Here is a 12,934-nt window from a genome sequence, read left to right as displayed (position 1 = left end):
TCCTCCCTCCCTCCTCCCCCTCCTCCCCCTCCCTCCCCTCCCCCTCCTCCCTCCCCCTCCTCCCCTCCCTCCCTCCCCCTCCTCCCCTCCCTCCCTCCCCTCCCTCCCCTCCCTCCCCTCCCCCTCCCTCCCCTCCCCTCCTCCCTCCCCCCTCCTCCCCTCCCTCCCTCCCCCTCCTCCCCTCCCTCCCTCCCCCTCCTCCCCTCCCTCCCTCCCCTCCTCCCTCCCTCCTCCCCCTCCTCCCTCCCTCCCCCTCCTCCCCTCCCTCCCTCCCCCTCCTCCCCTCCCTCCCTCCCCCTCCTCCCCTCCCTCCCTCCCCCTCCTCCCCTCCCTCCCTCCCCCTCCTCCCCTCCCTCCCTCCCCCCTCCTCCCCTCCCTCCCTCCCCCTCCTCCCCTCCCTCCCTCCCCCTCCTCCCCTCCCTCCCTCCCCCTCCTCCCCCTCCCTCCCTCCCCCTCCTCCCTCCTCCCTCCCCCTCCTCCCCTCCCTCCCTCCCCTCCTCCCCTCCTCCCTCCCCTCCTCCCCTCCCTCCCTCCCCTCCTCCCCTCCCTCCCTCCCCCTCCTCCCCTCCCTCCCTCCCCCTCCTCCCCTCCCTCCCTCCCCCTCGTCCCCTCCCTCCCTCCCCCTCCTCCCCCTCCCTCCCCTCCTCCCCTCCCTCCCTCCCCCTCCTCCCCTCCCTCCCTCCCCTCCTCCCCTCCCTCCCTCCCCCTCCTCCCCTCCCTCCCTCCCCCTCCTCCCCTCCCTCCCTCCCCCTCCTCCCCTCCCTCCCTCCCCCTCCTCCCCTCCCTCCCTCCCCCTCCTCCCCTCCCTCCCTCCCCCTCCTCCCCTCCCTCCCTCCTCTCCACCTTCTTCCTCCAACCCCCTCCTTCTCCCCCACCTCCTCCCTCCCTCCCCCGCCGCGCGGTGCATGCTGGGAGAGCACCAACATGGCCGCCGTGATGCGAGTTCCCGGGCGCTCCGTGCGGGCAATGTCAAGTAAGAGTCACCTCGGCGGCGCCCCCCCCCCCGCCTTCGTTGTCGTTGTTCGCCTTTCCAGGCTCCAGCTTGTAAAGTTGAGTTGCGTGAGGTTGAGGCCGAGGGGTCGCGCGCGGCCTGCGTCGCCGTTGAGTTACGGAGTTCAGTTGTGCCTGACCTGGGGCCTTGTTTAGACCGAAGCCTAGGTCGTCTTGACGGGTGATATTCATTGCAAGCCGTATACAGTCATGCAAAGTGTTGCCTTGTTGTTACGGCCTTATTATCGCGGCGCTATAACGGTAGGGTAAGTGCCGTTGCATCGTTATACGTGTGTCTTGTTTTGCAACTAGTGAAGTTTTCAACCCTCCGCGGGAGATAACGTTGGTGTCGAGATGTGGGGAAAGTCCACGGCTGAATACCCCCAGAGCGCCGCTCTCAGTCTTGTTGTAGACGTCGTTATACCAAACTACTGCCTCGCTATGGAGGTGAAGCGGTGGCGAATTGGTTAGCGCACTGCACTCTCAACCCGGTGAGCCGAGTTTGACTCCCGTGCACGGCGAATGTCAGTGTGTGAGTGACATATAAACCGGTGGAATGCTCGCTGACAGGAGGTATCGGGACAGACCCAGGTGCCATGGGCTGGCTGACTGAGATGACTGACAGATGCACCACCAGCTGTACCCCCGACTGTGCCAACTTGCTGTGTTTTAGCCGCACTTCGCTTGTTGTTGTGGGCGTCGCTCCTCTGCCCTCCGTTGTTGCTGGAGGGCGACTGTCTCCAAATGCCCAGTAGCGTCCTTCACGAGCCTCCTCCATAGAGCGAGCCTTCGACACTTCACGTGGCCTCAAAGTGCACCTGGCCTGGCACAGGCGCCGTGGTGACGTCACCGTCACTTAGTGGCGAATAGCGGGTATTGGTATAAACCGGTATAGTACTGGGATCCCCTAGGTTCACCAACCCACACTGATCAGCGTGGGGAATATGGGAAACAAACACCATGGCCGACACGACGTCGGGCGGCGACCTTCATCTAGCAGTGAATCGACACATAAGTGACACAAAAGTTGGCCAAGTACTAAATAACAATACGACCACGTCAGCATCTCAGTGCTCATTAGGAGCGTTGAGAGATGTTCGTCCCCATTGGTCGGTGGTGCAAATTCCACATCCCAATGATGAGAGCCAGACCTCTCTGTTTTGACAGCCACCAATACCAGTGAGATATTTGACTTTTTATTACAATTTTCACAAAACTCGCCGTTATCAATTATATTTCCAAGTCGGCAGTGGAAGACTTGAGTTTACATTGTCTCCCAATATTTCAATGCGAATATCTTTGAGGACATTGCTTTGTACAACGTTTATTTTGAATTAAATATTGCATAACTCGGGTGGTGCGGTGGCTCAGGCGTGTGAGCACGCTACGCTATTCGCCCGCCTACCTGCGCATTGTTGTTCTTGTCACTGTTCCGCTTGATCCGAGCAGCCGTCCCTGTTGATGGTGATGACACCACCACCACTGTAGTTGCCATCATGGGTGGGACGGGTGTCTCTTGCAGGCGTCGGGGCTTGGCCCCCCGTGTCCGCGGGTCCCGGGGCGGCGCTTCTCACGGGGCCTCCCTTCTCCGGCCCGCGGACGTCGCCTCCGTCCCGTGCCACCCACCAGGCTGTGATGCCACGCGGGCGCGGGGGCCGCTCCTCCTTCAGCGGCGTTGTCGCCACCGTGTTTGGTGCGACGGGTTTCCTTGGGCGCTACGTCGTCAACAAACTCGGTGAGCTGGTGATAGCAGCCACGACCTAAACCAACAAACGGCTTCGTTGTCAAACAACCTGATCACTTTTTTGAGACGCACTGGTCATTTTAAGACGCCGAGACATTTTGATTACTGCAAGGAGATTGTTACATTGGTCAGTCATCCCGCTGAGTGGGCATTATATGCGACTCAAATGATAAGATGCTACTCAAATGATAAATTCCTTGAAAATAAGTTGGTCCACACCAGACCTTTAACTTAAGTAAAGAGACCATTTTTACATAGCAAAGGAGATTGTTGTCATTAGCAGTCTGAATTTTCCTCAGCATCTCAATTGGATTGAGAGGCACAGAGCCCATCGAAGTGAAAAGGGAACTAATTGGACGTTACGTATGGAGCTCTGTTTCCAGTCTAATCCAATTAGATTCAAGGATTTGCCTCGCAATCAGCATTTACGAGGCTCAGCTGGATGGCAGGCTTGATCTGAAGGAGCAGGAGAGGGAGAAACAGGCATGTGTATTCAGTGTCAGAAATTGTATGTGTCTGCGGGATGATAGATAGATCCATTGACAGGCTTTCATTTTTAAGGTGGTGTGTTATATCTGAGGTCCGAGGGTGTAGTCCATTGTAAACTTTTTTTTCCCCTTTTTGCCTCATCAGGTCGCGAGGGAGCGCAGATCATTATCCCCTATCGCTGTGATGCCTACGACGTGATGCACCTTAAGCCAATGGGCGATCTGGGGCAGTTGATTTTCATGGTAAGGTTAAGCTGCTGCTGGCACTTATGACACCGTAGCTTGGAATACCATTCCAGGCAGTCTCCTGAGCAGTGACACCAGAATATATACTTTAAGTGCCCTCGGTACGCTTACATGTTTAAACAAGCACACTGACCCCCAGAGGTTACAGGCTGTCGTTAGTTAATTGGCAGCCTCGTATTACAGTGTAGCATATATCAGCAGAGGGGAGTGGCGGTGTAGTGGTGCTATCACAACCGATTTAGGGAGTCCTTCACCCATTAGTTGATTGACAAAGAGCACGAATTGCAATTATTTTTCACCCTGTAGACAGTCGTGTCGTGTGCAGTGTGATGCCACGAGGTGGCAGTGTTCGGAGTCAGCCACCGAGTCAATAGTTGACCTGCTACCACTTTGCCTTTGGTTTATCATAACCATTGTTACGTTTTACTTATCAGCTCTGGAATGCTTAATCAGATAATCAACAAATTTTTGTCTTGTTCATCAGAAACACTTATCACAATAAAACAGGATAAGATTTCAGGTAATGGCCCCAACTTCAGAGTAGTGGAGAACAGAATGATTGACTTTAATTTAAGAAAATTTACAAATGTACTCTTTTAAATGAAACCATTTGTAAAAATATATTATTTATATGAAGTAGTTATTGTCAAAGTTTAAGGCACCGATGTGATATAGTAGGGGAAGACATAATGAGAACAGTTTCCATTTCTGAATAAATATTATTTATTATAAAATAGCAAACCTTAAACGTGAATACAAAAATCTTATAGAAGTAACTTTGCTTTTGGTTGTTCCAGGATTGGTCGATGAAAGACCAGGAGTCGATCCGAAAGGCCGTGCAGCACTCCAATGTGGTCATCAACATTTGTGGGCAGGGCTGGGAGACCAGGTAAAGGTGTGGGAAGAGGGTGGTGCACTTCATTAGGGATGCAACAGTGCATTGATTGGCTGAATAAACCCTTTTACTACACTCACCATGCATACATTGAATAATCCGTGTAAGGCCTTCATCCAGCCATGTTGCTGATGATGATAATAAATCCACACTTTAACCCGTTCTTGTTCTGATGACGTACATTTGATGAGCAGCTCAAAGAGATGACATCAGTTTTTTTTACAATTCTGTTTGATGACGTCATCGAAACGGGGCCGAAAGAAAACAATAACTTTATCGGTACCAAGGTTCCCACAAGGCCATGCGGGAGGGTGTATGGCACGGTTTGGCGCCAGCTGTAGTAGAGTGCAGTCCTGTCGCTACAGTTCTCTGCGGTGAGAACAATGTCTTTTAAAAACAACAGCGCTATTGCCTCTCTAAAACACAATTAACGCTGAACCGCTTGTGCGTTCCGATATTCAGCGGTGAATGGGACCCACCCTGCAGCCTGTAGTCATCTCGCAATGTGAGAGGGTTCATTCTAATACCTGTAGCGTAATCCCAGTGTTCGAAGTGAATTGCTGCCGCTGTTGAACCTGTTGGCAGGAACAACTCGTTTGATGATGTGCATGTCGTGGCGGCACGAGACATCGCTCTGGCCGCCAAGGAGGCCGGCGTTCCCAAGCTGATCCATGTGTCTCACCTCAACGCCGACATCCGCAGCGCCTCCAAGTATCTGCGCACAAAGGTGAGACAGCCACCAGTGTAATGCACCATAGTTTGTTATTTTTTCGGCATCTAAATTCAGCTGCATATGAAGATGCTGTCATACAGAAACTGGGAATATTGAGAGGCAGGGTAGGAATGGAGGGTCTTGAGCAACAAACCTCTTGTAGATAGATACACACCTTGGCTATGTGTTTGAAGCTTCCTTAATTTGTCAAGCCCTTTCTTCAGTGTTTGTTGTTGTCAGCCTCACGTCGTGTGACAAGGAAGTTTACACTGGGAACTTGAAGCCCTGCCCCAGGAGATGACATCGCAGAACTCTCACTGAAATAAATTCATCAGGTCACCTCATCCACATTGGCTTCCGTATTTGCCCCCTGCTAAAGATTAGTTGTCACATGTCTGCATTTCAAACATACCGATTTTTTTGTCCTACCCTTAATTTTTATTACAAGCCATTACAGCCCGTATTAAGACTGCCGTGCACAGGGTAACCTCAAGCTTCTTAAACTTAGCAGAATGGTAAGAGAGTTTTAAACAAATGTAAAACTCGTAGTGAATATTTTCAGACCGTATTGTTTTATGACTTATTGTTGTTTGATGTTCTTTGTGTGCTACCCGACCCTGCTCGTTTGGGGCTCGAGAGTCGAGTGGAAGAGCGGTTTCTGCGTTTATAGTCGTACGGATTGCCTATGTCCGAGCCTTCACTTTTGTTCACTCGCCATTAATCAGTACCAGTTTCGGCGTTAACAAAATCAGCACTCGGGAGACAAATGTGGCCAAGCAGTGGTGCTAGCCGCACACCACTATCTCGCCGTGTGCCCTACCGGCTTTAATAGGTACTCGCCAACGGCACCTGCTGCAACGGTGTGTATGACAATACGGGGGTCTTTGTCTCTTCTTGTGTTTTCTCAGAGAAGAGGGGATTGTGCTTGTTGGGGTTTCGAGGGCGGCGGCAGCCGTGGCGGCGGCTGTCTCTATTTTGTGTTGACGAGCAGTGGTCGTTTCTCACCGTTGATGTCGGGCGCATTTGCCGCATGTGCAGTGTCTGGGCGAGAAGGCCGTGCGCGAAGCTTTCCCCGACGCCACCATCCTGAAGCCCTCGGACATGTTCGGCAGAGAGGACAAGTACTTCAATCACTTTGCAAGTGAGCGAACCCAACGCCGCTCAGTCCAGTTTGCTTTTTCGTCTCAGTCAAGCCCGTGTCCAGAGGGTGGGAAAATCGACGCACGGCCCCACACAACAAATGATCATGCACTGGTTGGTTCATTACACACCATCAATTCCAGGCAATGGCGCAACACAGCCCACACAGCATTGCAGGTTGCCACTGATCAATACGTGGGTTTCATTTTCTGCTCCGCCTGTGAACTCAATGCCCCATTTGGACAGAGTCTTGCATCCAGGGCTGCTGTCGCCACTTATTGCCCGTACTGAGTGTACGTGCCGTTAACGCGCGTCCGTTCCAGCGATTAGAGTTGGTGCCATTCATGTGCCCTGTTACAATCCGCTTTTGCACGATCACTGGCCTATTCTATTCACATGCAGACGAAGCCATCGCATACCGCACACACCTGATACTCTTGGGTTCTTTCGGTAAAGTCACGTAGGTAGAAAAAATAATAGAACACGACGTTTCGATCGCCACACAAGCAATCGTCTTCAGGTGGGAGAGAGAAACAAGCAGCCTGTTTCTCTTTCTCGCCTGTAGACGATTGATCGATCACGTCGTGATCTATTATTTTTTTCTACCTCCGTGACTTTACCGAACGAACCAAAAGAGTATGGATTCCTGCAGTCACGAATGCTTCAAATCAAGATTACACACCTGATAGTTGGTAATCATGGAAACGCGAGGCCCGGGGTTGAGAAACACTACTCTGCACCACACCACCACCACTTGCACCATGAAAAGAGAGAGCCGCACCACTTATGAAGTCAACACATTTGTCTTTGTACAGATATGCTCTTGTTTGGAGGGCTGCCTCTCATTGCAAAGGGGAAGATGACTATCAAGCAGCCAGTCTACGTACGTACGCTCTACAGCACCACCCTGCTTTGTAATCCACTTAACTCTCATTTAACCTTAGGCAGATTATCGTATTGCGGACTTGCTGCACTTCCGAATAAAATAAACGACATGTATTAAATATTTGGTTATTAGCTGCTCCTCACTCCGCAATTCACGGTGTGAAATGTAAGATAAGAATAACTCGGACAGGAGTGCAAGGAAGTTGTGGCCGCCAGCCGTGAGAACCGTTTTGTATTCACACGTTGCGTCTCCAGGTGTCGGACGTGGCCCAAGCTATCGTGAACGCAGCGCACAGTGAAAACGTCCTAGGCAAGACTTACGCACTCAGCGGGTGAGGTCCATGTAGCGGCTCGCCCATGCGCACACGCTGTCGGGGTCCGCGGTGAATGTGTCAGGTGGGACTGTGTCTGGCAGGGGCTGTTGCGAATGTGTGTGAGGCATGATTGTGTCTGTAGGAGACATTGGCTGTGTGTCTCCAGGGTCTGTGGTGAATGTATATATGTACGTTGAACTTCTTTCGCACTGTATGGATACCAACTGTGCTAATCGGAGGTGCGGGGAAAGGACGACAAACTGTGGACAAAAAATGGTTCTGAAGAAATTAGTTTTCAAAAATTTGTGAAGCACAGTTGTGTCTAGGAGATATTGGCTGTGTGTTTCAGTAAGGTCTGTGGCGAATGTTCGAATGAGGTGTGACTGTCCGCTAAGTCTGCTGGGAATGCTTGTATGAGACGGCATGTCCGTGTGTCTGTAGGTGGCGTAGTGGTTAACGACCTGCGCTATCAGCCCGATTCACAGCCACAGCTTAAATTTTAGTGGCCAGTGATATCAGAATCAGTTCTAGGCCTCTTCAAAACCAAATCGGCCTTAAACATTTGAGTATCTGGTTTGCTGTTTAAAACATCAGCACTTACTGAATGTGACCCACGGATCTTTTGATCGGCTATTGTATCGCACCCTTCCTGCCCTGTCGTAATGAGGCAGGATGCCACTGCGATTCGATAACAATTTCAGCCAGTGCAATCCGCTGCCCATGAATGTCGCGCAACAACCTGGTGCGCTCTGTTCGTCCCCCTTAAATTGTCTCGCGTGTCCTACCCCCACCCCTAGGCCTGGCCGCTACGAGCTGCTGGAGCTAGTGAAGTACATCTTTGCCGTGGCGTACCGGCCGTTCGTGCCCTACAGCATGCCTCGGCCGCTTTACCAGTGAGTGATTGCCTGCTTCCTGCCTCTTGGCTAAGGTATTGCCGAGCAAAGTCAGTCCCTCGTCATACAACATCTAAGGCATGACTGCGTCAGGCTAGAAAACACACTGCTCATCCTGGAGCTTGTCATGAACAAGAAGTGCCTTACACCTCACAAGTGTTGCTATGTTGAACAATTAGCTATGCAACAATTCACACAGCCCCCACAACTGAACGATTTGTCACCATTCAAGGGGATGCAATTCCAGAATCGATTTTCTTCGCTGCGCTTTTTGCGTGTGTTGTCGGTCCCGTTTGTTTGTTCAACTTTTGAAGCGAACATTTTTATACGATTTGCATAAAATCTAAATCGCCAAGCCTTGGCACGATTTGAACCGTGCAGCGTCAGAGTTGGTGCATAATGCACGCGCGATGCCTCTTAAGCGTCACCAAGCGCCGTGGCGTCGACGCTCGTCCCTTGGCGGTGTTGATCCATGCCACACGAGGTGTGTTCCCTCATTGCGCTGGCGAGAGTCGCCACCGAGTTGAGCGTGCGCTGTTCCCCCAGCCTCATCGCCCGCTGCTTCGAGCTGGTGCCGTTCGAGCCGTGGACAACCCGGGATAAGGTGGACAGGGTGAGTTTGACGCATTCCCCTCCTGTGACTTGTGAGTGCTTGGCACTCGGGAGGCGTTCACTTTGGAGTCGGTGGCTTTTCGTCACATTGCTTCCTTCAGCATGAGTGGTGTGAGTGAATAGCAACAGTTTTGCCCTCTGCTGGTAATAATTATTGATGGCCTGCTAAGAATCGGAATCTTTTTTTATCCTAGAGAAATCCGATGAGCTATGAAGCTCTTTTTCACAGATGTCCGGTAGGGGCAGGTCAGAAAGTTACAACAAAAAACTAGAAAAAACGAAAGGAGTACAACTTATGGCGCTTTTATTTACAGCATGCCTCCTGTGTGCTCATGTTTAAGATGTTCACCTCGCCTGGCCCAATGCAAGTGCCGTGCCACCATAGCTACTACTAGTCATTGAAACAAAGCATTTGTCTTCATGTCATGTTTTCGCACACGTGAATTGGAGGAGTGCGTACGTGTGCCTGTGTACACGGCCGCCCGTGCGTGTTTTACGTCCTCCAAGCGAGCCTTGGACAGCTCTCCAATGTATTTTCGGGATATGCGCATCGGAGAGCTGTACAGCGCAACTGGGAAAATCTACGCAGAAGCTTTCTACAACACTTGACGGCATCCTCAAAAGGGCACCTACCCTGCGGCATGAGAGCCTCGCAGATCTCGCCAGCACTTGGTGGCGAATGAATTGGCGGCTGTTGTGTATGTTCCCGCTCGTGTCCGTGCCGCGACTCAGCTTCACACGACTGACAAGTTGCACCCGGAGCTGCTGGCGCTGCAGGACCTGGGGGTGGTGCCCACCTCCGTGGAGGAGAAGGCCATCGAGGTGCTGCGGAAGCACCGGCGCTTCCGCTGGCTCGAGGTGGACATGGACGAAATCAAGCCGGCCAAGGCCGTATGAGAACACCCGCCACCCCCCCCCTCCCCACGCTTGGCTCGCGTCGGCTCCGGGCTGCTGTGTGGGGCCATTCGGATAACAAAACACACCGCTTAGACGCCATTAGTCACGGGGCAGTTCCACGATTGCGGACGTACGTTTCGGACACTTTAAAGATGTGTGAGGAATCGTTGGGGTGTAGTCGTGAAAGCGGCTTCTCATTTGGGAATAGTATGTCCACCAATTAGGACTCTTAATTCGCGTACATATTATTGTCCGTCTTTCATGGATGAGGAAGAAACGCTTGTAAAAAAGAAATACGAACGTGTTTGACGTGCACAGGCAACTGAAGTTTTAATCCACTCTGATGGTTGAGTGTTTATTCGGATTTGTGTGTCAGTTAAACCCTCGCGTTATGACAGAAATTACACCCCGTAAAAATTGACCCTTAAGGTTGGCCAATTTGTGGAACTGCACCAGCCACTGGGTTGACCTGAATTCGCTTTCATAGAGATGTTTTAAAGGGATCTCCATTCACTTTTGTGAAAGTCAGTTTTGCAAGGTATGTGCATAGGAGAAGCCAACCTTGTTATTTGTGGAAATTCCATGATTCAAGATCGTTTGTTTTCTTTGACACGGTGGTGAATATGCTGCCTCTAAGGAATTGCAGGGGTGATGTGAACCAAATTCATACGACCTTATCGATTCCCGCGTCTGGTATTCGATTCAAGTTACCAGGGCGTTGAATCGGTGCGTCCGTTTGCATGGCCAATGCAGTGTTGGCATTTTTAAGTGCGGACAGCAGTGGATAGATTGACATGAAGTATATAACAACATTATCATTGGGAGCTCGTGTTGTTTGTCTTAAGTGCATTAGCTACGTGGGAACTACATAATTCACGTGTCAAAGTGTTTCGTTGACATGAATGGAGATGGCTTTGGTAGATATCTGTAAAAGTGATTGCAGGTCACTTGGTGCCCACACACGGCCAGGCATGAACAAAGTAAGCGAGTAGACTTGCAGCGCCTAGCCGATGCGGCGACCCCTTTGCGTAATGTCTGGCATTAGCCCAGTGTACATGGGACATGGAGATGGGACTCTGTGCAATGGACGCTTTGCCTCTTTTCTCAGACAGCTATCTCGGCTTGTTCCGGGTAAAAATGCATGGCACGGTCGTGACGACAGGCTTGGACATTGTGCTGTATGTGTGCCCCTGATCCGAGACCCCCCCCCCCCCCCTGCCTGTGTACCATGGTGCTGTTGCCGGGCAAGATGCCACCCTCGTGTGGATTGAGAGCTCGCCCGCTCTCCGTTGCGTACACAACAATTAGCTGTTTTGCGAAACGGCCTTGTAAATTAAACAAACATAAAGATGTTTATTCCAAAAAATGAGTTTGATTTCGAGTGTGCTGCTGTCTTCTTCTTTATGAAATGTGTTGCTTGATGCGTTTCGGTGGGAAAACAGTTTTTTTTCTCGGTGGCAGGTAGCTCATTCATTCCCCGCTGCCCTTCTAGTGTACAACTTTCCTAATCAGTTTCAAGGACAATGCATATATTATCAGTGTTTTTTTTCATTTTGACTGCAAGTATTGTGGTTAATGCAGACATGAATCCTTGTGAAAAGGTTTCAGTTTTGTTGCCAGAAAAAAGGGGAAAAACCCTAGTATTATATTTTGGTACTGGCAAAGGAGGTCTAATGATGAAACTTTCCTAAAAGTTTAGAGCTCCCCCCAACCAACCGTGCTCTCAATTCCCTGTTCAAGTCCAAAACCCAAGACCTTTCACTTTTACTCTGCCAATGACTCCCAGCTCTCTTATCTCGAAAATAAATATGCCCAGTGTGTTCTGTACAGCGTCTTGAGATGTGGTTACATTTATATCCTTTATGAATCTAGTTTTCTGTGTAGAGTGGATTACAATCGCACATTTATCCGAGTTTGTGTTCATTGTATTCCAATTTTATCTGTGAGCCGCCTGACCGTCTTGAGAACTGTTCAGATCGGTCCGGCTGCAAAGCCTAAACACAGCGGGCCAGATTCACAGCTTCGCAAATGTTTCCCTTCGTCTGAAAAACTTGCCAACGTTTCTGGCACTAACAATGGCACAAGTCTTTGGGCCGTCATTTGAGCCGTTTCGCTGGTTATTACGCGAAAGAACCCTGTTTAACCACGGGTGTCTGAAACTCGTGATTCGTACCCAGAATCTCAGCGGGTGCCTGCTCCGTGCCCTGCACCGGCATTAACCTCCCCGAGTCAACCTGCAACCGCTTCCGGTTTGGAACCGATGATTCATCAACGGGTAACGCCGTTTGCTGGCACTGTTATGAAGCCACCGAGGCATTTTGTCACGTTTCTCAACGCCTCCGTGCTGTTTACGTGACCGCTGGCCGCACGCAGCATTGATTGCTTTCTTCGGCTCGTGCTGCAGGAGTGAAGGGGCATGTCAAGCGGTGTTCCTCTCAAACGAGCGTGGGACCGTGCTTTCCTGTTTACAGCCCTTGGTGGAAATTACACATTCCTACTGTGGCTACAAGTGTCTTGTCGCGTGACTTGCGACAAATTGGTGCTCGTTGATCCCAGAGGGCTTGAGTTGACCTTCCACCAGGATTCGAAGATGCAGTCCCAATTGCAAGACGCCTGAGTTACCATCGCACGATGCGGTCATGAGGTTGAGTCTTAGGCAGGCAAGTAAAATTGAGTTAAATTATCAATTGCTTCATTCGATTTTTCTGCTCAGATGGGATATTTAGGACTTGTTTTTGTATTTCCATTGCAAATCGTTTCATGAGTTTTGTGTTTAATGATAACACTTTTAAGGACAATTTCATATCTTTTATTTTTTTATATAATTGACTGCATAATAACCTGGTGTGTGTTCGCGCTAACAAAAGTGATAATCACCTAAAATGCCGCGTGAATAGGTGGCGCGAAAGTGCTGAATTTAGATATTACAAGTGATGTTATTTCTTTCCCCTTGGTTAATCCAAAATTACGATTCGATGCCCAACTGTCGCTTTTTGTTGGGGTGTATTATTACAAATTTCGAGAACATCCCATAACGTTTGGAAGATAAAAAAAATCTCCCCGCATAAGGGGACCCAAGACATGCATGGTGTCGATGCACATCAGCAAACGGGGGGTT

The 12,934-nt window shown here is 50.5% G+C and overlaps 1 protein-coding gene across 1 annotated transcript; it reads left to right on the top strand.

Moving 5' to 3' along the window:
• Nucleotides 1-862: 862 nt before the first annotated feature.
• Nucleotides 863-11,191, top strand: NDUFA9 (NADH:ubiquinone oxidoreductase subunit A9). The gene is made up of 11 exons (XM_061560013.1): nucleotides 863-973; nucleotides 2,513-2,725; nucleotides 3,368-3,465; nucleotides 4,266-4,357; nucleotides 4,949-5,090; nucleotides 6,114-6,216; nucleotides 7,031-7,098; nucleotides 7,356-7,432; nucleotides 8,212-8,307; nucleotides 8,854-8,920; nucleotides 9,652-11,191. Exons 1-11 carry the CDS (start codon nucleotides 925-927, stop codon nucleotides 9,814-9,816), a joined length of 1,170 nt encoding a protein of 389 aa, XP_061415997.1. The 5' UTR covers nucleotides 863-924; the 3' UTR covers nucleotides 9,817-11,191.
• The last annotated feature ends 1,743 nt before the right edge of the window (nucleotides 11,192-12,934 follow it).

This window comes from Lethenteron reissneri, chromosome 26 (assembly GCF_015708825.2).
Source record: "Lethenteron reissneri isolate LAM-NWPU_2019-01 chromosome 26, ASM1570882v1, whole genome shotgun sequence".
Taxonomy (NCBI): domain Eukaryota; kingdom Metazoa; phylum Chordata; class Hyperoartia; order Petromyzontiformes; family Petromyzontidae; genus Lethenteron; species Lethenteron reissneri.
Note: the sequence above shows the minus strand (reverse complement) of the source record. Positions and strands in the feature narration are given on the sequence as shown.

Coding starts and splice junctions, on each gene's coding strand:
- NDUFA9 (XM_061560013.1), top strand. CDS start 925: ATGGCCGCCGTGATGCGAGTTCCCGGGCGCTCCGTGCGGGCAATGTCA. Junction 5,091..6,113: donor CCAAGTATCTGCGCACAAAG/GTGAGACAGCCA, acceptor CCGCATGTGCAG/TGTCTGGGCGAGAAGGCCGT. Junction 7,433..8,211: donor AAGACTTACGCACTCAGCGG/GTGAGGTCCATG, acceptor CCCCACCCCTAG/GCCTGGCCGCTACGAGCTGC.